We start from the raw sequence: 23,394 nt of genomic DNA, 5'->3' as shown, positions 1-23,394 counted from the left end.
ATCGATCTCTGGATATATTCATATATATACATATACATACATATCTATATGCATATGATTGTGTATGTCTGTGTTTTTACCTGTGTGTAGGCATGCACCTATGCAGGTTGCTATATGGTATGAATGTAGATGTGCGCGTGCGGCGTATGTATACATGCAAGCTTCGTACACCGGTAGCTATAAGTATATCGTTGTCGGTGTCGACGCATCGGCGAGGGTCCGCGTTCACGCCGACAGGTCGGGCTGTGAACGCGGGACACGAACTCCTGCTGTGGAGACACGTGTCGGCGTTTTCTAAGTGGACAGACGTTTTGTCTTTTTTGTGTTCCCGCAGGAAGTTCTGAAGATGCAGGGAGTCAAGGCCCTCGCAGCAATGGCTGAAACCGATCCTGCCGCTTTCCGGACGATCGGTGACAACCTCCTTCCTATGCTCTTTGGTAAAACAGGGACCTGCTTCTCGCACTCTTCTCTCCTTTCGCTCCTCTCCTGTCTCTCCTCTCCTGTCTCTCCTTCTCTTTCTCTCCTCTTTCTCTCCACTTTCTTTCCTCTTTCTCTCCTTCCCTTTCTCTTCTCTCCTTTTTCTCCTCTCCTTTCTCTTCTCTCCTTTCTCTTCTCTCCTTTCTCTTCTCTCCTTTCTCTCCTCTCCTTTCTCTCCTCTCCTTACTCTCCTCTCCTTACTCTCCTCTCCTTTCTCTCCTCTCCTTTCTCTTCTCTCCTTTCTCTCCTCTCCTTTCTCCTTTCTCTTCTCTCCTTTCTCTCCTCTCCTTTCTCCTTTCTCTTCTCTCCTTTCTCTCCTCTCCTTTCTCCTTTCTCTTCTCTCCTTTCTCTCCTCTCCTTTCTCCTTTCTCTTCTCTCCTTTCTCTCCTCTCCTTTCTCTTCTCTCCTTTCTCTCCTTCTCTTTCTTTCTGACCCTTTCTTTACTCGGTTTCTTTTCGTCGGCCACGGCTGGCCTTTGGCCTCTCGCGACGTTCAGTCTCGAGGCGCGTCTTTTTGCCTTTTCCGGCTGTGTCCCCTTCTTGCGTTGTGTTGAACTCGCGCTGAACTTCCCGCGTATGTGCCGCTCGCCGCTGTTTCAGCCGACCCCAGTTGGCGGATTCGCGCCGCCGTCTGCGAGTCCCTCGACCGCCTCGGGCGCTTTCTGGTCGCCTCACTCCCTGCCGACGCGGCGGAAGACGAAAGCGACGGACGCCTGCCGGTCGCTGCGCTCGGGCCTGGCACCTGTCTCGTCTCCGTCTTGATCCAGTTCCTCAAGGACCGAGACGTACGAAGAAGTCGAAAGAAAAGGAGAGGAAGAGAAGAAGAGACGGAGAAGAACGGGAGGGGAGGAGAGGTAGAAGAATGAAGGGGAAGACCCAGATGTGCGAGAGAGTCGAGAAGAGAGTCGAGAGGAAGGGAAACGGGATTCACTGCGTTGTGCCGCGCGCGTCGTTTGCTCGGTGGTCATTTGATTCCTCGTCCCCGTTTAGGTTTCGGTGTTCCTTCTCGTGTTCGCAAGGCTCCTGTTCTGGTACACTTCACCTGTTTTTCCTCCGGCTCTCGCATGCTCTTCCTTTTCCTTCCCTGTTCTTGCGCGGCAGTTGAACGTCAAGGCAGCGGCTCTTAGAACCACACGCAAGCTCGTCAGCGTGAGTCAGCTTCGAGGCGAGAACGGGAAGCGAACGGGAGACAGGAGAGGCGAAAAAAGTCAGGAGAAAACAGCGCGAGCACGTATCGACAGAGGAAAGGAAAGAGGCAGATTCTCCACCGCGAGAGGACAGACAGGGACACAGAACCAGAGACGGGGAAGGGACAGCAGAAGCGAAGGCGCGGAAACAAAGAGGGGAGAAGAAACAGGAAACCGGACCTGAACAAGAGATGGGCAATGGTAACAGACGAGAGGGAAAAACGAGAGGCTATCTCTCGCAGCACATGCAGAAAGAGAGGAGGCTCTGTTTTGCTTTTTGTTTCTAGATGACGCGCAACTCTTCCGGAGTTCTTCAGGCTTTCCTGGAAGAGGGCGAAAGTCTTTTCAACGCCGCGGGAATCGCGCAGAATTCTCCAATTCTCGGTCGGGTTTCCTCTGCGTTTGCGGAAAGGAAAGATCGTCCCCTTTCCGCCCACGTCCTGACAAGGCGCCTCGTTCATCCATCAGTTACACCGTGTTCCTACGATTCAACCTTCCCACACACGTCGGCACCTTCGCATGCATTTCCGGATGTCGCGCAGTCACTCTGTCGTTCAGTCTATCTATATCTGTATCGCTTTATATCCTCAAGTATAGATATTTTTGTATCCGCTATCTACCTATCTATGTATATATATCCATACACATCCATATATATATATATATATATATATATATATATATATGTATTTGTATGTCCATATTGGTATACGCGTGTTATACCTGTGAGAGCGTTGAGGCGCACATGCAGACATATGCGTATGCTTGTGCAGGCCCATACGTCCAGAGTGTGTGTTCACAGATATGTGGATGTGTCTCTATGTTTCTCTTTTTGCAGTGGAGTGTATGGCCACCCTCTGTGCGATGGCTGACGCGGCAAGGATCGACGAAGACAAGTGGCAACTGACAGTCTTTGCGTTTTCGCTGCTCAGGTATCTGTCGTTTCTGTGATCTCTTCAGAGTCGGGGCGGTCGGGGCAAAAAACATGACGTGCAGTCCTGCGTGCATGCATGAGCCACACGCGAGCTCTGCTTACTAGCGATCGTGAGACACGTCTCGTCGTCGCTGCTTGTCTCCATGTGAAGAGCTAGGAAGGAACACCCTGGCAGATCGCAGATTCGCAAGACGAGCGAGAGATGAGAAACGAAATTCTTAGATGCCTGGAAACGCGAACTGCCGGCTGAAAGGGACACCAAAGAATCCGACCTGTTTTTTTTCGAATTCACAGCTTTTTGCCTCTCTCTTGCTACCGACTGCTGCCAAAAAGCACTCTACAAAACAGTCAGGATTTGCTCTCGCCCTTCTCCCATGTCTTGTTCTCTCTCACCGTCTACTCTCTCTCGTTCTCGTTCCTCCTCTCCCTTTGTTCTCGTTCCTCTTCTCCCTCTTGTTCTCCCTGTTGTTCTTCCTCTGGTGTCTTTTCCGTTTCTGCCTTTTTCTCAGGGACTGCGTTTTTCTCGTTTTCTTTTCCTTTTCAGGGTGGACGACTGGCATGTCGCCATGTGCTTCCTGGAACACCTGCATGTCTTCGTCGCCTCGCCCCCGCCTTCCTTCCTCTCGGTACCCACAGAGGCTTCTCCCCCGCGGAAGTCCCACCCCCGTCGGCGCTCCCTCTGTTGAGCCTCTCGCCTTTCCTCTTTGGCAGTTGCGCTATCGCTTCGTCCTCTCCCCTGTCTTTCATACATCGAAACACTCTATTTATATGGACAATGCGTCTTCACTTATACTCGTATACATACATATATAAAAGCCTGATTTTATTCACATGAGGATACATGACCCTGGTTCCTCTGGCTACCGGTGTGTTCACATGTATCTTTCCCTTCGTCAGCACGCAAATACATATATATACATATATACATATATATATATATATATTTATATGCGTGTTTCTTTTGCAAATGTGTATCTGAGGTGCGTATGGCGTTTTGTGTGTTTTCTGTGTGTGGTGCGTTTTTCCCCTCTGCTGTTTTTAGGTCCTGTTGACTCGCCTCGATATGCTCGTCAATCTCCCCTCGTCGCGCTGGCGAGTCAGGGCGTGCATCCTCCAGAAACTTCCTCTTCTTCTTCTCCTGCCGGTGCGTTTCTCACTTTTTGTTTTTGACAGAAAGAAGCGTGAACAAACGCGGCTCGTCGTCGCACTTTTTTCTCTCCCCTCCCTCCGTTTTCCCGCAATCTCGCTGAATGCTGCCAGGAAACGCTCTCGCCGTGCCGACATTCGAGACATGGGTGGGTAGGAGGAGACGCCGTGCTGTCGGTTTGTCGCTCGATGGCGAAACCGGTCAGGAGTTCCCCTGGTCTTTCGTGAAACTGTGCCGTTCTCTTTTTTAACCTGAGGAGGCGCACCAGACGCTTTTTCTGTCAACGAGATTTGAACCCGCTTCAAAACCGATCGGGCTGCACTCGCGGGAGAAGGTCTGAAAGCGGCGAGTATGGAGAATTATGGTGACACCTGTCCAAAAGCCTCGCTCTGGGGGGCGTCCGACTTCAGGCCGGCTGCGGCGGAGCGTGGCCTTTTGAAGGCGAAGGGTCCGTGGATGCTTGGGCTGTCTTTTCGTGAACGATGCAGTGTGTCTTTTGGCCTCGCGGCGGCGAACGCGAGAGGACGCGAAGGCGGCACACCGCGTCTCTCTGTTTGAGAGAAACGAGAGACAACACCGAGCACTGAGGCCTGGTTGCTGTCTGTGGCAAAAAGAACCATGGCGAGTGCGAGCGGGAGACATATGGGCACTTGTGTGGGCACAGAGCACGCGCTGCCCGAGTGGAGATGTTCTCGTTTGAGGTGTCTCCGTTTTCCGTTGTCTCCAGGATCTCGACGAAGAAACCGCGACGCAACTCTGGCTTCTCCTCCTCCAACTGATGCAGGATGACGGTAGGAAGTAGCAGAGAAACGCATCCGACTTTACACACAAAGCCGTTCCGCAGGAGACAGCAGCGCGTGCGTGGTTCACCACATGAAGAGGCGTCGTTCTGGCTACGTGGAACAGAACGCCTGCGGAAGACGGAAAAGACAGAGAGAAACAGGGGCGCAAACTCGTGGCAGTCTATTCTTCTTCTATTAGATTGACTCCACCGGATGAATATGCAAAAACCTAGATCTGTAAGGTACTCCCAAACACTCTTGCATGTCAACATGTATCGACGCTCTGCAAGAAGATAGATAGATTTATAAATGCATGTGCCTTCAACCTCAGACGATCGAGGCGTGTGTTGAAGGAGATCGGTGTTTCAGGTGGAGTCGAGGAGTCTGCCGAAGGACCGAATGTGCCTTTTTTTCTTTGCAGTGTGGGCTGTCCGACAAGAAGGCCCTGCCGCCATCGAGCAACTTGTGATGAGCGTGAGGTGTATTCACAGGAAAAAAAACTACCGGAGCTTGTCTCTCCTCTCTTTTCCTCTCGTTCTCTGCCAAAAAACTCATGCTGCCTTTCCCTTTTTTCTAGCTCTTCTTCTCTCGCCGCTTCCTCTATCTTCTCCTTTTTCCGTGTCTCTCCGACTTTTCTGTCTCTCCTACCTCTGCCGTTCCAAAGTTCGTACCTTTCCGGCCCGCCGCTCGCTCTCGGATTTTCCTGCCTTCCTTCGACTTTGCGTTTCTCGCTCATTTTTCTCACGTAGGCACGCCCCGCACAGGAACACCTCCAGAAGGCGGCGCGGCACGCGCGAGGACGAGACGGCGAAAGTGTCGACAGGGAAGACGCGAGCGGAGAAGAGGCTCGGCATGCGGAGCGCCTTGCTCGCGAGGGCCTCTTGGACCGAATCCTTCCCGTTCTCGAACAGCTGCGAGACGACAAACGCTACTTTGTGCGCGGCGAGGTCTGCCGCTACGTCCTGGTGAGGCGACTGGAGAGCAAAAGCGGGAAACGACGAAAGAGACGCGCGGGCTCGCTCGTTTTTTGCTTCGCATGTTTTCTAAAGATGGGATGTATCGTGGTCGAAAAGGAAACGATATACAGGCAGAGAAGAAAGGAGAAAGCAAGTCGGGGCTTGGCGTTCTTGTCCCCGTTTTTGTCTCGCGTGGCCTTTGAAAGTCCACGTCGAAAAACACCGTTCCTCTCTGCCTTCTTTTGATCGAGAGGCTTTTCTTCTTTCTGCTTCTTTAGGGCCTGCAACATCTCTACTCGAGGGAGACTTGGCTCTTGCACTTTGCGCCTCTCCTGGAGCGCATTGCCGGAGACCGCGTGCCCCAGACTCGGTGAGGCAAAAGGGTGTTGGGAACTGGAGGGAAAAGAGAAGAGACCGGAGGCAGGGGGGACAGTGGCCAACCGTCGCGAGACGAGACACGAAATTTGGCGAAGACATAACGGGAAGAAGAGACAGCGCGAGAGGAGAAAAACACCTTTTTTTCTACCCCCCTCTCCTCGCGCTCCGTGTCTTTACTTTTTGCGTCCCACCTGGCTTGTCGCCGGCTCGGCCCCTCTTGTTTTCTTGCATAATTTCGGGGCGGGTGGTTTGCCACGCGGATTTGTTCTCGCGCGCACATGGAAAAAGCCCGCTCGTAAAAGCCGATCCGATCTGTTGTGAAAGTGATGGATTCGGTAGCCACACACAGACGTAAGCGCATGCGAAGAGGTCGCCTTACAGTGTGTTTCGGCTTCTTTTGTCTCCGCAGATACGCGGCCGCTCAAGCAATCCAGATTTTGCTGGCGTACGAGGCCGCGGGGCAACTCCCCAGTGCCGTGGTGAGGACATGCACGGACGCGAAAAGGAAAAAGGAAAAGCAAGGAGAGAACTCGAGGGAGCGACAGTCGGAAACGCTTGGAAAGGAGGGAAGAACAGATATGAGAGCGAGAGAAAGAGACGCGTAGCACGCACTGAGAAGGAATGGAGAGAGAGGCGAGGGGAACAGGGGCGAGGCACGAAAGGAGTCGCCTGGGGAAGTTCGGTGCGAAACGCAGGTCCAACGCTGAAAAGCGAGAAGGAGAAGGAAGGAGTCTGTGATCGTGCGGGTTCTCTCGGGGCTTCAAGGGACAGCGGCCCCGCAGGAAAGGGAAGGAGCGAGGGGGACGGGGAAGGAAGAAGTTTCGCAAGCTGCAGAACGCTCAAGAGGCCGAGTGCGTTTTGCCAGACCCCTCAATCCATTTGGAAGGCAGACACAGAGAAAGACGAAAGGCCGGGAACGGGATGTTCTTCTCAAGTGTACGAGATGTGAACCATCATCAGACCAGAAGGAAAAAGCGTAGTAATCGTCAAAAGGAGATTTGGGGGTTTTGCGGAGCCTTTTTCGGCCCTTCTTCCAGAGCTTCGTTTCGGCCAGGCGAAGCACAGAAAACGAGATAGAGAGAAGTAGAAAAACGACGTTTTCTTCTGTCGAGACTTGAGAAGGCCGCCGAGGCCCCGCCAGTCTGGGGCAGAGAAGGGGTGAGGAAGACGATTAAAAAGGAACTGGAGAGCATGGCAAGGGAAAGGGGACACCTTGGTAATCGCGTGCCCTCGACATTTGTTCTTCTGTTTGCTTTCCACCAGCCGTCGGAGTGGCTTCAGAAGATGAAGACGAAGATGAGCAACGATCCAGACCCTGACGTGGCGGAAGTGATCCTCGGCGAAGAGTGAGCGAAATCTGCCAGGAGCAGAGAAGACGCCTTTCGAGAGAAAGGTTCACCTGAAGGGAGAAAATTGGTCAGTGTACAGACACTGCTGCAGGCCCCTGCGCATACCCGACAAAAAGACAGGAAGAAGAGCCGGTCAAGGGAGATGTCCGTGTGTGTGCAACTGCATGCACGTGTGTGGAAAGTGCGGAGAAGAGCGAGGCGAGGTCTAGGAGACAAGGGAGAGAGTGGAAGAGCGGGAGGGAAAGGCAACGCTTGCGGGCGACTGAGGGGAAAAAAACAAGCGCACAGGTGCTGAAGCCCCAGAGTGCGAAGGAGAGGGACAGAACAGAGAGGAGTTGAAGAAGGATGAAGAGACTGTGTCGAATTCGAGGAAGAACCAGTCCTCGATTCGCGTAGCTCGGATCTTCAACTCAGACTTGTCACTTTAACGGTACACGGATCGCGTGCGTGGGTCGTGTAAGAAGCAAAACGTTCTCAGCTTTCAAACCTAAATCCCTGTAGGCAGCACTCGACCTTGACTCCTCCGATGGCGCCCGGTGACTGAACTCCCCTGGGTTCAGGTCGTTTTCTGTAGCGACACACTTTTCAATCCTTAGAAAACGGGGCAGATTTCCTTCACGATGAGGCGCAAACCGAGAGGAAGCGCCACCCTACAGAACCCGCGAGAAACACGAAAAACGGCCAGTTTTCCAAACAAACTGACCACAGGCTTAAACAGGCATCTGAGCCAAGAACAGGGCGGTTCTCAGAATATAAGCCGACACCTAAGGGTCACCGTGTTTGGCTACAGGGATGGCCAGGTGCTGCGGAAGCGTGCGCCGGTTGCAGGCTTGTGTGACCATCGGCAAGAACGCCTTACGGGCACAGGCGAGGAACTGCGGGCATAGAGTGTCTCCGTTTTTGCTTCCGAGTAAATGCGCGGATGTCACAACCAACTCCCGCAACTTGCCTTTTTCAGATGCCACAAACTCAAACCGCTCAGAATATCCCTGCGTCGAGCGACGGATGCTGTCTGCTCTCCCTCTTTTCATCAGGAGAGAGATTTTTGTGCGGTGCATGAAGAAACAACCTGCTTACACAAACAGTTGCCGAGGAGGGCAAAGGTTCAATTTAAATCCAAGGCCTTGCTGAGAACAGAGAATGATATTCCTCATTCGTTTGCCTCATCATCTGAAAACGATGTTTACGGTGGGAAGCCCACTCTATGTACGCATGCCGACATATACGGATCCCTATGTGGATATATATATATATATATATATATATATATATATATATATACATACATATATATATGTATATACATGTACGTATGCCTTTCTGTATGCATCTCGGTGACCGTATATCTACCTCTACCTATCTGTAACTACATATTTTATTTGTGTGTATTGATCTCTGTGTATCTGTGTCTCCTGATATACGTGTATAGATCTGTCTGTGTGTGGTGCACATTCCTTTGGTCGAGACGCCTGTTCAGGAGGCTGAGAGAAAACGCCAGGTGTGCTTTAGCACGTGTTGTGAGCAGCTCTGCGTTTCTCTGCTTTCTTTTCTTTTTTTCACGAGTTGCCTCATTCCCCTTCTCTCTCTCAAATGCGGAGACTCTAAAAAGGGCGCGCGAGCAATCGACGTTTGGACTTTCAGAGGCGCACTGCTAAATGTCATACCATCTGAAACCGGTGTGAACTCGAACGACTGAATATAGCCGCACTTGACCCTGAAAAAGTAACGCCACGAGCTGTAAACAAAGGACTCACAGCCTTCGTGTGCCGACCCCAAAACGTTGTGCGCTATTCGTGCCTCCCCTCCCCCCTATATGGATATCAAGAGATTCTTCACTGATTGCATAGAGCGTGACTCACGTAACCACCCCGCTCATCAAACAAATAGCCATAACTTTTTAGATTGGGCGGGATAGAAGCTCAAACCTGACACGACTGAGGTAATTGGGACAATGGTGAACGCAATACGAGAGAGCTGCAAAGTGCACCAGAGAATCACGGCTGCAGATAGCTCCCTCTCATGCGCTCCCCTTTGTCGCTTTCCTTAACAGAAAGAGACACAATGCTTGGACCATTTGTCATTCTCTCTTTCGAGGGTCAGCGTTGCGGTCGGTTTGCCTCGGTGCCTGAAATTCTCCAGAGGCAAAAAGACACTTTGTCTCCTTTCCTGCGTCAGCGCGACAGCTTTCTCTCTCCCAGAGACCCTGGTGTGTATCCTCTTTTCAAGAATCGCCCAGAAGAGGCGAAAAAACAGGCAGGAGCACACGCTTTGTTCGGGTTTTTCTCTCGCAAAGATGCTGAGTCAAGTTTGCGCGTTTCGTCCGGTTGGCGGCAGCGACGCGATTTCATCTCACTGCTCCTCTCGGATGCCGGCGGAGAAAAAGAAGGAAGGGAAGAACAGGGAAAAGGAGTGAGGCTCGATACCTCCATATAGTGGTATTTGTACGTCTGCTTGTGTTCTTCTCTCTTCTGCTTTCTCCCGTGTCTTCTGCTGCCTGTCTCGTTTTTTCTGCATGCGCATGCATGGCCACGACCTTTCGGGAAACAAACGTTTTTTTAGAAACAGCGTTTACCCAAGGAAAAACTGAAGGAGATAAACCCTTAGGCGCACTTTCCCTGTTCACCCGGATGAGGCGAAGGCAAAGGATGCCTCGGGCCTTTTCTCTTTTCTGCTGTCTTCTCACCTAGCTGGTTTTTTTTGTGGGGCCACCCTGAAAATCTCAAATTATCCTGTCCTTCCTTTTCTCTGTCCTTCCTTTTCTCTCCTCCTTTGAGTCTCGTTTGCCTCTTCCTCGCTGTTTCTCTCTTTTCCTTCCTCTCCCCCTCTTTTCCCTTTCTCTCGCTTTTTCTCTCCTCCTCCTTCCTCTTTTCTCTTTCTGTCCTTCTAGCTGCCTCAGCCTGTCCGCGCAGAGCGCGCCCGCGCGAGCGAAAATATGTGTTCAGTTCCTTCCTCCTCACCTCGTTGTTTGCTCTCCCCTCTCTCTGTACTCTCCCTCGCCTCTGATTTTCCACATTTTGCATCGGAGAAAGGCTCCATCTCCCGCCGCACTCGCTCGCTTAAAACCTCGAAGGAATCACCTCTCTCTTTAGAAACAGGATCGTCTTCACAGAACGTCTGTTCTGTCTCCAACTTCGTCAAAGCAACCCGCGCCTACCTCCTCGCCCTTGCTGACGCTGCTGCAGCCTGCTTCTTCCCTCGCTCGTGTGCCACGCTCCACGGGCTATCTCGGGACTACTGTCCCTGAGCAACGAAACAGACTCGCCCTACCGCTCTTTTTTCGGAGTCAAAAATGCAGGGAAGCCGCATCAGCATGCAGCGGCCTGCATGCAGTCGTGGCCCTCAACGAAGCAGACACGTCCGGGTGGCGTTCCTGGAAAAACACCGCCGTTCGTCCCTGCGCCTCTCCAGGGGTTCTGTGTCTTTCTCTTCTTGCCTCTTGGATTCGCCGTCTTCTGGTCTCCGCACCGGTCGCCCCGCCACGCCATGCTGTGCATGCGCGTCAGCTCTCGCTTCTTCGTGTCTCTCTCTCGCTGTCTCGTCGTTTTCTCCCTCACCGCGTCTCGCCTCGAGACGCTGGAGGGGAAAAGAAGAAAGCCCGCTGTCTCCTGCGTCGTCCTCCGTCGATCTCTGTTCTTCGACGCGCCACCGAGCTCCCTTGGCGAGATCTTCCTTCTTCTCGTGTCCTGATTCTGGGGTAAAACTCCAACACAGTCTACAGTCTCCCCTCTCTTCTTTCTGTCGCTCGGTTGCTTCCTGGTCCTCGTCTTCCTTCTCGTCTTCCTTCTCTCCTTGTTTTTGTCGCCGGAGCAAGGCCGCTAGTGGAATGAATGGGCCTTCCAATGCTTGTCATCGTCTTCTCTTTTCTTCAACGAGCCGGCTGCATGCGCGAGAAGCAGGCGCACTGAGTCTCGCTTCTTCCTCTCCCCGTATCTCCGTTTCCGCTCCAACTTCTCACATCCCTGTCTCGCCGTCTTCATTCTCTGCCTCGTCTCCTTCAGCATTTGGAGCTGCCGGAGCGGTCGTCGCCACTCCTTCCTCCCGCGAATCCCCTTCTTCTTCGCCTTCTTCTCCTCTCTCTGCGTCGTCTTCGACTTCTTCCTTTGGAGCCGCTGCAGCTGTTGCAGGTGCGCTGACTTCGTTCTCTTCTCGCCCTTCGTCTCCGTGTCTCCACACAGCCTCCAGCGATGCTGAGGCGTCACCAGCTGCGCATTTGTCTGCTACACCGGCGTGGCAGCGGCGGCTCGAAAAACGGAGGAAAAAGGAGGAGATAAAACAAGAAATAGGTCGAGGAGTGCTGAGGCAACTCCTCGCTCTTCCTGACGTCTCTCTGCTCTCCCCATCCGGCATCTCGCTCTCTTGTGCACCTGCGGCCTTGAGCGCAGCTCGCCTCCAAGACGAGAGGGAAACGGAGACAAGAAAGCCACCATCGGAGCCGCCTTCTCGGCATGCCGAGGAGACAGAATGCTCAATGCGTCGAGCCTCTGTGGATCCTCTGACGGAAAGCAGAGAACGAAAAAGCGGGGGCGAAGACGAGGGTGCTCGGCCGTTCCGCCCTACGGGGTGTATGAAGGCCGAAAGTAGCTGCGAAGGACGCAGAGATAAAGTGTCAGAAGAGAGAAGAGAAACGACAGAGGAGACGCGAGCCTCAACCGAAGGTGTCGACAGAGGCGGCGCCGAAGTCGAAGCGCGTCGAGAAATAAGGGGAGACGAAAGTGGAGAGAAGAGCCTCGGCGCGGGCGCACGGAGCTTGCGGGAAGAGAGGGAAACGCGTCTCTTCAAGAATCTGGAAGACATGGCCGCGAATGCCTCGCTCGAGGCCTTTCTCGGAAAGATCACAAAGGCTCTCCTGCAACAGGAAAAGGAGACAGGCGGGAACCACCGGAACCACGGCGAACTGGCGGCTTTGTGGAAGCTGCAATTCGCCGAGGCGTTTCTGCGACAGGGAAACCAACCTCGGCCTTCTACTTCCGCGTCCTGCGCCTCGGCCAGTGTCTGTGCGTCTTCGCTCTCTCTCTCGTCTGAAATCGTTTTGGTCACTCCGCATCCACACGAGACACTGGCGTCCGTGTTCCTCGCGGATCTGCGGTTCCAGCGGCGGCTCCTCGCAGTCGTCGCGAGCCGGTGGCGCCGGATTCTTCGGGCGTGGCTAGTTGGGCTCCACGACCTCAAGCGCGGCGAGGGCCACCCGCCAGAAATGACGGACTTTGAGCGGTACCTCACCTTTGTGTTTCTTCCTCATCTGCGCCGGGTGGCTTCGCAGTCGCTTCAGGTTTTCGACAGATTCAGGGGCAACTTTCCACACCCATCTGAGGAGCTGCGGGCGACGCGACAGCGCGAGCACGACTCTGAAAGACCCGAATCCACGTGCCCGCAACCGGAGGCATCCTCGCGAGACTCGGCTGCTGTCACCGTTGCTTCCGGTTCTTCTCTCTCTGCTTCGTCTCTGCGTGGAGGCCATGCAGGAGTCGCAGCTCGAGGGACCGACCGAGAGAGACGCGACTGGGTGCTCGCGGTGTCTCTGCTGGAGGAACTGAAAAACATTGTTCTTCTTCTTTGCGACTTGGCGCAGCGACGGGTGCTGCTTCACTTCGCTCCTGTCGTTATGAAGTAGGCGGTCGGTCCGAGCAGAGAGAGCAGAGAGAGAGGCTGAGAAACCAGGACAGGAAACAAAAAGGCTCCTGCAGAAAGCACCACGGCCAAGGGAGAACAAGGAGAAAGACAAGACAGCGACGTTCGCGCGCGTCTCGACTCTGCATGTCGGGCGTGCTCGATCCCCCCTGCCGATGGGGTCTTTTTGCCGTGGGCGTGTTTCGGCTCGTGTGTTTGTATCGCATGCCCCCCCTCTTCGCTCCTACCACCCTCTCGTTCACGTGAGAAAACCGGCGAATCAGAGGCTCTGTGTCTGTGTGTCCTGCGGTCTTCAGCGCGATCCACGTCGAAATGCAAGTCCGACGAGCGCTCCTTTCCTCCCCAGCCTCTTCTCCGTCTCCGGATCTTCCTTCCCCGGCGTGTGCCTCTCCCCGTTCTTCGTCCTCTTTCTCCTCTCCTGCGTCGTCTACGTCCTTTTCTTCGTCTGCTGCCTCTTCGCCAGGTTCCGGACCTTCGCTCACGTGCTGGGTGGCGCCTCGGTGTCCAGGAGTAGCACAGGCAGTACGTACAGCTCGTGAGGAGTTCCTCGCTTCTCCCGCGGGTCGGCGTGCCTCGAGCGAAGGCTTAGCCAGAAAGGAAAACGGTGGGAAAGTCTTGGACAGCTTCCCAGACGAGGCCCCGGCCACGGCGCCTGCTGCGCAGTGTCAGCTCCTCCCCGAGCAGGGAGACGCAGGAAATAAGGAAGGCCGAGAGGAGCCGAGACGCGGAGACGAGAACGAAACGCAGATGTCGCCGGAGGATTCGACAGGGTGGCCTTCTCCAACGCGATGGGCGACGTGCCTTCAAGTCGAGATTCTCCGAGGGTTCGGCCGCATGGGACTCTACAGCGAGAAACTTCTTCATGTCGTCAGCGACGAGTCGAAGCATTTGTGGCCGCATGATATCGTCTTCTTTCTTTTCGAGTGCGGCCGATACGGCCTTGCTGTTCAGCACTTGATAGGTACGAAAGCCATGTTGCTCTCTCTGTTCGCTTCGCATCTTCGCTTCTGTTCCGCATCTTTTCTCCGTGGTTCCGCGTCTTTTCTCCATTTGGTTCGTTCGTATTTGCCTCGCCTGCCCCATGTCGAGTCTCGCCTCGCACCGTTCTGCCGGTGCCGGCACATCGGGCGCTTCAGTCTCGCGGCTGGGGAAGGAAATCCGCCCTGCTTCTTTTTGTCCCCTCCCTCCGCGCGTCTTTCTTCTCGCCTTGTTCTGTGAGGGTCAAGTGTGCGCCACGCTGAAGGTCCAGCTGGGCCAAAGGCTGCTGAGCCGTGGCGAGTGACGACCGCGCGCCTCTCTCCGGCTTTGGGGCACTCTCGTGGGGCTTCCTGCTGCGCACGAACCAGCGCACGAGAGGGCCTTGCAAGCAGTTTTTTTCGCGAAGGAAAGCATGCACGCGTTCTCATCCTCGAGGCTCGACACTGGCCGTCCCCCCGCTGCAGCCAGAAAGCGAGCGACACACCGTTTCCAGGTTAAACTCTCGCTGCGGTCCACAAAGTGTCTCCTGCGGTCTTATTCTATGTGTCTCCGACCGCCGCTGGCGCCGCGACCTGGAGAGCTGAGGTTGCTTGCGCGTTTGGCATTCGCGCAGGCAGCCGTTTCTGCAAGCGTCAAATGCCAAGATGCTGCAGGGAGTCCAAACACCTCTTCCTTTCGCGTTCTTCTTTCGGCGCATTTCGCGTGTCCGCCCCTCCCCCCCTCCCCCCCCAGTGTGTCTCTTTGCTTTCTCCTGGCTTTCGCCGGTACGCGTGCGCTGGAACGCCCGGGGCCTTCTCGCGCTTTCTCCCTTCGCGAATCCGCCCGCTGCGGATGCACCACGTCTGCCAGGACCACGCGAACCGGAGCAGAGTCGGGAGCGTCGTCTCGAGTTGAGCCGCGAGACGCGCAAATTTTTCTGCAGATCTCTGTGTATCTTCGCAATGTGTCTGCTATCAGATAAGCACGCGAACGAGGTGACTGCCTGCGTCGACAAAATCAGTGATCCGCTGCTCTACCTGGCGACGGCAGCCATGCACCGGTCCAGCGTCTCCCATCGCGTCTTCTTCGACGCGGCGCTTCCGCGGCTCAGCGCAGCCGTAAGAGTTGTTTGAAAGAGAAGAAGCAAAACGGTTTCCACCAGTCAGCGGGTTGAGAGGCCTTAGCGCCAGCGGCACACAGGCGTGATGGCGACGAGTGAAGAAATCGGTGCCGATTTGAGAGAATCAGCAAAGTGCCTGGCCACGACCTCGGAGCTCATCTTGGGCTCTGCGAAGCCAAGGGCTGCGATTCGTCAGGATGTGGAAACGGTTGATTTCTCCTACGCCCCCGCAAACACGCACAGCCAAACACCACCAGAAACGCCCTGACCTTAAAGCAGCCAATGTCAATGGCCACCCCACGTGGATTTGTGCATACGTATATATATATATATATATATATATATATATGTAGACGTATATATATATATATATGTATATAGTTAGATGTATATATATATATATATATATATAGTTAGATGTATATATATATATATATATATATAGTTAGATAGATATAGATATGGGTATGTGTATGTGGCTATGCATGGATATATGTATGTATGGAAGTGTATGTGTATCTGTTATGTATGTATTTGCGTATAGAGACATTGGCAGATTTGCGAGATCTGGAGGCTTGAGGTGTGTATTTTTCTCTTTTTTCGGCGCGTGATTTCAGGTGGACACGTACGATGACCCGGCGTTTCTCCGGACGATGATCAGCCTCTGCCGAACGCTGGATCCCCATCTCGAGCTCGCCCCCTACCGGGCCCTCGTCAGCCAAACCGCCGTCGCCATGCGCCGCTTCGTTCCTAAGCTTGACGTCAATGCTTCCGGCTTGTACGCGAAAAGAACGCTTCCTTGTCTTCACGGACACAATCATCCTCTCGCGTGTCCACGTGTCTCTATCGACAGTCGATCTCTCTCTCCCTATATATATATATATATATATGCGTATATACGTTCAAGTGTCTTTTTGTGCGTACGGATTTAGTCGTGGATGTGTGGGTTGGCTTGTCATTCCATCCTCGCTCGTTCCACGCGGCAGTTCACAAGCAGCCAGCTGACGAAATGAGGAAGGCATATGCGCCCAAGTACTAAGCGGCTGTGAAAGTTCACATGCACAGTTAACCTCAAAACGCTTTGCTTCCCTACCCACACGTATACACGTAGAAGTATACTGCGCTATGTGTGTAAAACAGTTTTTTATACTTACATATTTATGTATGTATTACTCGTCTCTGCACGCGTCCTTGAGATGCGTTCACAGAGCATCCTTTCACGATTCGGCTGTGGACCCGATTCGTGTGCGTTTTCCTGGCTTTCTCGGGTTGTGCCTGTCCTTCTCTCGTCATCCGTTTCTCGCCGCTTCCGTTTGCGTCTCCGCAGAATCCTTGGCCTGATTGGGAACCGGACGGCGCGGACTCCGCGGGCGTTCCGGGAGCTCTCCCGCGCGCTCTGCATGCGCCTGGAGACGCTGCAGCACTTATACGCGATTCGGCAGGCCCAGCGCGAAGCTGAAGAGAGCGCGCGCATGCTAAACGAGACGCGGACGGAGACCGCCGGGGTCGCCAAGGGAAGGGGCGAGGAGCCGCGTCGCGAGCAAGCGCGTCCCAACATCTTCACCACAGTTGCATCTGCCTTGACTCTCGGCGACATCATCACTTCCCTGTCGTCCTTCGGTCTCCGCACGCATTTGTATCCCCTGCTGGAAGAGGCGGTGTGCAAAACCCTCGAAGGTAAAGGAAGCTCGGAGCAGCCGATCCTGACCATGCGCCTCGTGCGCTCCTCCGTAGTCGACTCGCCGTCGGCGTGGCCTTGCAGTTCCCTGATCTTTCGAAAACGGGATTCCCCGGCAGCCGTGCCTCTCTGGTCTCTCCTGCGTTCCGAGTCTCCTGGTTTTCACATGAATTCAAGCGCGTTTGCGTTTGTGTTCTTGCGGGATATATCTGTTTCTTTCGTGACTGCATTTGAAGATTGGAGATGCTGATGCTGCCTCTGGGTTAATTTAACCCCGATCTCGTTAAGCGGTGTTTCTCTCTCCGCATGCATCTGCATGTCCCACGGATCCTTCTCTCTGTAGATATCGTTGCCGAGTCGTTTCTGGACGTGGTAGTGGGGCTCGCCTGTTACGATGTCGTTTCCAGGCATTCTTTTCGCGAGGAAGGAGGCGCTCTGGTTCCTCATTTGGATTAGCTTCGCATCTTCGCCGAACTTTACCCCGAAGAAACTGACCTTGGCGCTCCGCGAGAAGATGGCCGACGATAACAACTGCGAAGTTCAGAACGGCCTCACGGAGATCAGCCACACGGTACAGAAGCTCGGAGCTTTCCATGCGCAGCGTCTGCTCCTCCCCCTGCAGCTGATGCGAGTCTACGACCCAGAGATTACCCGAGTACGGAACACCACAACGCGAAGGCGGACGAGGGAAAAGAGACGAGACGCGCAGGCGCGGAAGGCCAGAGGAAACAGGCGCGCGAAGCGAGCGGGAAGGGAGGAGTGGGTGAAAAGAGACAACGGAGGGGGGGGGGAGGGGGGGGAAGCGAGAGCAGGACGAGACACGGACACCGAGGGAGAGAGAGATGATCGGACCAAGATAGACAGTTAGAAGGGAATACACCGGGATGGGCGCAACGCTGTCTTGGCAGCGCAGTGGTGGTCACGGGTACTTGTGTCTCCGCGTTTTCCTGGGTTTTTTCCCAGGCGGAAGCTCTTCGTCTTTTATCTTCGCCTTGATTCATGCACTGTCTCTTCTGCGTGTTGTCGCTGATGCAAAGGTTCTCGTGGTAGCAAACCTTCGCAGTGGTAATCCGTGCACCCTCGCTTCAGCCCGAGGCGCGGGGCTTTTTGTAGGATGTGTTGAAATAGTTCCACATATCTTCTACTTACATGTAAATGGTTCTCGTATCCCTGCAGGTATAGGTACCAAGCTTAAAGTTGCCTGGTTCCTCTCGAGCGACTTTCTTCGCGTGCGAGGTTGGCTGTCGCCATTCTCAGACCTTGCCCATTGCCTGTGCTTGGCGAGAGGTTCACGCTGTCTCTCGCGCTCGCTTGCCTCGCGATCTAGAGCCTGTCTCGACCCTCTGGACTTTCTTTCCTTTCCCCTGCATGCGCAGAGGCGCGTGGGGCTTTTCGACGCGTGTGTTTGAGTTTTGCTGTTTCCACCCGGTTTCTCCCTGCGTCTGTTTGCAGATCTGCATAGACACCTCGTTGTCTCGCGACCGGTCCTCCTTCAAGCGCCTCGACTCCTCGTTGAGTCTCGTTTTCCCCTTGGCGTATGCGAACGCGCTTCGGCCGGAGTTCGCCACAGAGGCGCTCTCTGCCTGGGACATCAACAGCGCCAAAGTTTTTGTCCACGGCAAGTAAGCGAACAAAACTCGAAGATTCTCGTGTCCCTCAAGGAGGTGTTTGCGGACATGCGCTACCACATAAATATACACACATCTATATATATATCTATATTGTATTTTTTCATTTATATATATTCTCCGCATATGCGGTAATAGAAATAGAGGAGAAGAGGGTCCAGGCACGGGTAGGGGTGTTGTACCCTCACGTGGTAAGAGGTAGGGAATACGGCGGTGCCTGCAACTGCTCGTGTGGCAGTCTGTGCACGCGTTAACTTTGACGCACGGTTTGCGGGAAATGTGTGCTGATCTGGATTGTCCTTGTCTGGGTTGTGTTTTCTGGGCCGGTTTGCGTTTTTCAGTGCATTCCGAGGCGAGTACGGTCGCGCCACCATGCTGGCGATGCTCTGGTCCGCTGCAGTGGCGAATCTGCATGTTCAGCAGGTGCACGTGACGAGCTATTTGGACAAGTTGTTCTGGTGTATCGACGTTCCGCCCCCGGCCTTGGATTCCTGGGACGCGTTCCGGTTCTCACATCTGCCTGCCACCGGTTATTTGGCGTCTTTTGTCTCGCTTTTCAATCCGCTGTCCCGTCAAGTTCGGGTCGCCGCTAGTGGCTGCAGTGCGTCGCCTTCCGTTGGACTGGGTGTCTCCAGAGCGACGGCTCCTATCTCCAGTCTGCCTGCGTCCAGCGTGGGCCACGCGCCGAGCTCTGCCGCGCTCGAGCTGGCCGGAAGACAAGACGAAGAGGAAGAACCCGTTGAGTCTTTTTCCCCGCCCTCGTTCAAAGAATGGCATGCACTCGACGACATCCGCCAACACGACCGACTTGCGATCTTTCAGATTCGCGAGCCTCTCTTCCTTCTGCATCAAATTGCAGCGACGTACTTGGCGGACGCGCCGCATGCAGTTCGCCGGTCGTCGAAATTTCCTCTCGTCAGGGCCTGGGCCAACACAGCAGTCGACCCCCGCGTCGATGCGGACCGAGCGATCTCGGCCATTGTCCAGGAGCTGCAAGGTACGAGAGGGGCGACCGTGTAGCGGAAAGAAAGGAACAACAACGAGCCTTTGGGAAGGCGCAAAAACGGAGAGGCGAGCGCCGGGGCGGGACACGCGACAGAGAGTGGAACCAAAAAATGTCGTGAGACGAAGAAGGAAGCCGGAGGATAGTGGAGGGAAGAGCGTAGGAACAACAGGACAACTCGGGAGACGGGCAACGAGAGGAAGGGAGCAAGGAAGTGTACCAGAGAGGGGAGGGAGACAACCGACTCGTTGATGTGGGTTATGCTCGTTTTTTCGTCGTGCGAAGCTGGGTTGCGCCTTTTCCCGATTGTTCAGCCGCCCCCTCCTCGCCTGCGCGTTTTGCTGCCGTCCCTCCACCTGCCTGCGTTGCTCTGGGTGTTTTCCTTCTTTACAGGCCTTCTTTTATCAGCAGGCATTCGGAGTCGGGCGTTTGTGCCGTGCAGCCCTGAGGACGACGTCACGCGACCGCGGAGCTCAGCTGAGAAGGCCAGAGACACTGTGGCGCCGTGGATTGGAGCCCGAGACGCGTCGGTTCCCCGTGCCTTCTCTTCACTCTCAGAGACAGACGATGCGTTGCTGGCGTGCTCCGCCAAAACCAGGACACCCCAGTGTGTCCACCTCGAGTTCCTGGATGGCCGTCGGCCCGACGAAACAGCTTGGGGGCGCAGAACGTTCATGGAGCCCCGCGAAAAGCAGCGATTTGGACTGCTCGTCCTCGGCGAGAATGACGGCCTCAAGACGCTGCCCAGCTGGCAAACTACGCACTTCGACACCGGCGTGAACCTTTTGAGGCTGCGAGCCCTCAAGCGCCGCGGATGGCAGGTACGCTTTGTGGAGGGGACAAAATGCAGCCCTTGCGCAAACAGCTGGCGAGGGCAAGGGGAGACAAACCATTCCGATTCTAAGGATAAACATGACGTCTAGGTGATATAATACATATATATGTATATATATACGTCTTTGATGATGACCGGCCCAATCGGGTTGGTGGAACAGTCTCTCCGTGGTAACTTCGAGGGGCGCCTAACGTCCGACCCGAGACGGGCGAAGGGAAATGACAAAGTCTGAAGAGCGCAGGAGTGCAGCACCCGATGCGATGGCGGGAAGGCGCAGGCCGCAGAGCGGCAGAAAGTGCAAGGCCTTCTTAGGTCTCTGGCGAGGAAGGTTTCGCTGTCGTACTGACGGGGGCAATGCAGAAGCGGTTCGGCAGTGGTGCGCGCCAGCGCAGCTGTTTTTACTGTTTTTCTCCTGTCTTGCGGATCTTTCTTCCCGTTTGCAGGTTGTGACGGTGAACGTGCACGAGTGGAGCGAAGCGCAGACCCCCGACAGCCGGCTGTCTCTGCTGCTGGACAAGTGTGAAGCTGCAGGGATTTCCCTGCCGTTTTGCGTCGAATGAAGAGCACATCTTGGTCCCTGGTTCAGGCAACCAAGCGAGCGAGCGGTCAGTTGGAGCCCGCCGTCCATGGTGCTGGAGAGGACGAGACTTTGCCTGTGTGGTAGGGCATGTGGAAAGTGACAGGAAATGGTGTGTCCAGTCGGCAGCTGTACGACTTCAACTTACGCACTTGGGCCATCCGCGATTTTGGGCGCGTTCATTCGCAAGCGGGTTAAGAAGCGTGTGCTGAATATTTCTCGTGCGGCCTTCTCTGGTCTCTGAGAGAAGGTGGGAGGCAACAGATGCATGTGTCAGCGCAGCGTGACAGTTATTTGGTTTTGACACAGAAGTGGGTGTCTTCCGAACAGGCGTCCAGGCGGCTGCGGCCCCCGCTCTGACTCGTTTTCTTCTCAGTAACAAATTTTGCAGAGGGAAGTAACCGGACAAAGGGTCACTGATTCCAGCGCCCGCTGTGCAGAGGCGCATACAGAGAGAGGTACCGTAATAGAAACCCGGTGAAAAAAGGTGACGAGGACTGCTAACTGGAAACTGGCACGGCCCCGGGGCACAAATTGCGCAATGAGCGCGGTTTCTTGGCTGCCTGCCTGCGTTCTTCAAATTGGTTTGAGCGGACGCCGTAGACCAACAGCACACAGACTCGTGTGCAGTTCACAGAAATACAGGGAATATCTTGCCTGTATTCCTATGGGGTGGTCGGCAGTGGGTAGAATGATGAACAATCAGAACGTAGGCAGTGATATTAACAGTGGGGTCTTTGCGTGGTCATCAGCAGCAACGCACAAGGTTGTCTGGAGTCGGAGCATTCTGCCCTCCCTAGCAGACGTTGATGCTGTACCGCTCAGTCAACACCGTAGGCTCTGGTAGCGTTTCCACTCGTTTTTTGTTGAGTTCCAGGCACCGACCCACAGAGCGTTCTCGCGTATGGGGGGGCGTACCTGAACTGCGTTGCAAGTCGTTTGCGGGCAATGAACTTCGTTTGAAGGGAAAACAACATCGAACCGCGACTCATCAAGTTTCGTAGATGATAGCGGCAACGGTAACCTTTAAACAGACACGTGGCTATGCCAACGGTGAGGCAAAGCGTCCGCTCTCCCCACAGCCTGTCCTGCTCGCCTTCTTTCCGGGGTGATGCCTCTACGAATTCTCTGGAGCTACGACATGCAAAAAGTCCGTCTCTGGAAGACCACTCGCGGCCTCCCTTAAGGAAAATTCGCTAATATGTTCGCTTGCTTGATGAGGAAAGGAAATGAAGTCTGAGCTTTTCACAGAGCCCCCCGCGCGAATCGTTCCGTTTAGATGCTTTCAGCTTTACACTCGCTCGGTTACGGTGCCTCGATCATGAACATCCGCCGTGTTCGCCAGAGTGTCAAGTACACAAGTGGCGCAGTCGCGTGCGCGACTCATCAAGTTTCGTAGATGATAGCGGCAACGGTAACCTTTAAACAGACACGTGGCTATGCCAACGGTGAGGCAAAGCGTCCGCTCTCCCCACAGCCTGTCCTGCTCGCCTTCTTTCCGGGGTGATGCCTCTACGAATTCTCTGGAGCTACGACATGCAAAAAGTCCGTCTCTGGAAGACCACTCGCGGCCTCCCTTAAGGAAAATTCGCTAATATGTTCGCTTGCTTGATGAGGAAAGGAAATGAAGTCTGAGCTTTTCACAGAGCCCCCCGCGCGAATCGTTCCGTTTAGATGCTTTCAGCTTTACACTCGCTCGGTTACGGTGCCTCGATCATGAACATCCGCCGTGTTCGCCAGAGTGTCAAGTACACAAGTGGCGCAGTCGCGTGGCGATTTAACGGGGTTACTCAAGCGTGCCCGCACGAGGAGACAGGAGACGCCGTCAGACTGTCAACTGAGCAGCCGATTCTAAAACAACGTTAACAGATTTGAGGCTCCTCAGACATCTTGCACTCATCAGTGGGAAACGTCAATACCGTTGTGAATGGAAACAAACGCGGCGCGGGAGCGGCATTACCCGAACCCGGGGACTGTATAGTCGCTCGCACCTGGAAAACTCACTTTCTTGCTGGTACCGCATTGGCGCGCCTTTGAACGCAAATGAAAAACTCTCAATAGCGCTGTCGTGGGAGAGGCGGTGCGCGACTCGGCCCCAAACACTGATGCCCACCGTGTCAGAGGCTCGCCGGTTCCCATCAGTGTCGCCCTGATGACTAGTGAAAGGAAAACCTTAGTTAGCTGCGCTGAAGCGCTCGTGTTGTCGACTGTAGGTGAAGGCAAGGCGCACTTGTCGGCCGCTGCGTCATTTAAAGGATCCATTTATCGGGTGACTCTCTAAATGAGTGACTGCAATGCGCTGTACATCCCTACCGTCGTCCCCGGAAGAAGACGGAGGTATGGTGGAGGTTTTGATCTGCATTCAAGTGGTTTTGGATACGGTGTCACCTGTATTGTGAAAATAGGCGCTTCCTCTCGTGCCGAACGACTCGCTTTGTCAATACGGACGCAAACGCCGGTGCTATATTTCAACCTAAAATGCGGCGTCTGCTATCGCTGATCGCTCGATCACGTCTTCGTGACGGCGGTATACGACCCCTACGGTGGCACCAGTCGAGGATTGCAAAAGATTGTAACAGAAGACAGCTACGGGAGCACAGTCAGCTGAAGACAAATGTTTGTCGGTCCAAGACATGTGCCGCTGTTAATCGAAACCGGACGAGCAAAAACGAACCCCGCGCACACGGCAACTCTCTTTTTTTTCGCGCGGAGTGGTTGCTAGATTCAACAACGGGCACAATCAAGAAGATATGGTAGAA

The 23,394-nt window shown here is 54.3% G+C and overlaps 2 protein-coding genes across 2 annotated transcripts; both read left to right on the top strand.

Moving 5' to 3' along the window:
* Positions 1 to 346: 346 nt before the first annotated feature.
* Positions 347 to 7,210, top strand: NCLIV_030270 (conserved hypothetical protein; the record flags this gene model as incomplete). Its single annotated transcript, XM_003883223.1, has 13 exons — positions 347 to 437; positions 1,077 to 1,261; positions 1,578 to 1,625; positions 1,951 to 2,047; positions 2,502 to 2,595; positions 3,142 to 3,223; positions 3,640 to 3,741; positions 4,472 to 4,535; positions 4,948 to 5,000; positions 5,276 to 5,491; positions 5,761 to 5,852; positions 6,270 to 6,339; positions 7,124 to 7,210. The coding sequence occupies 13 exons, from the start codon at positions 347 to 349 to the stop codon at positions 7,208 to 7,210; spliced, it is 1,281 nt and encodes a 426-aa protein (XP_003883272.1).
* A 4,563-nt stretch (positions 7,211 to 11,773) lies between these two features.
* NCLIV_030260 (conserved hypothetical protein) lies at positions 11,774 to 20,618 on the top strand (the record flags this gene model as incomplete). The annotated part of the gene is made up of 10 exons (XM_003883222.1): positions 11,774 to 12,816; positions 13,134 to 13,798; positions 14,773 to 14,912; positions 15,532 to 15,692; positions 16,242 to 16,591; positions 17,000 to 17,247; positions 18,045 to 18,214; positions 18,562 to 19,217; positions 19,617 to 20,044; positions 20,502 to 20,618. 10 exons carry the CDS (start codon positions 11,774 to 11,776, stop codon positions 20,616 to 20,618), a joined length of 3,978 nt encoding a protein of 1,325 aa, XP_003883271.1.
* Between the last annotated feature and the right edge of the window lie 2,776 nt (positions 20,619 to 23,394).

This window comes from Neospora caninum, chromosome VIII (genome assembly GCF_000208865.1).
Source record: "Neospora caninum Liverpool complete genome, chromosome VIII".
NCBI classification, from domain to species: domain Eukaryota; phylum Apicomplexa; class Conoidasida; order Eucoccidiorida; family Sarcocystidae; genus Neospora; species Neospora caninum.
Note: the sequence above shows the minus strand (reverse complement) of the source record. Positions and strands in the feature narration are given on the sequence as shown.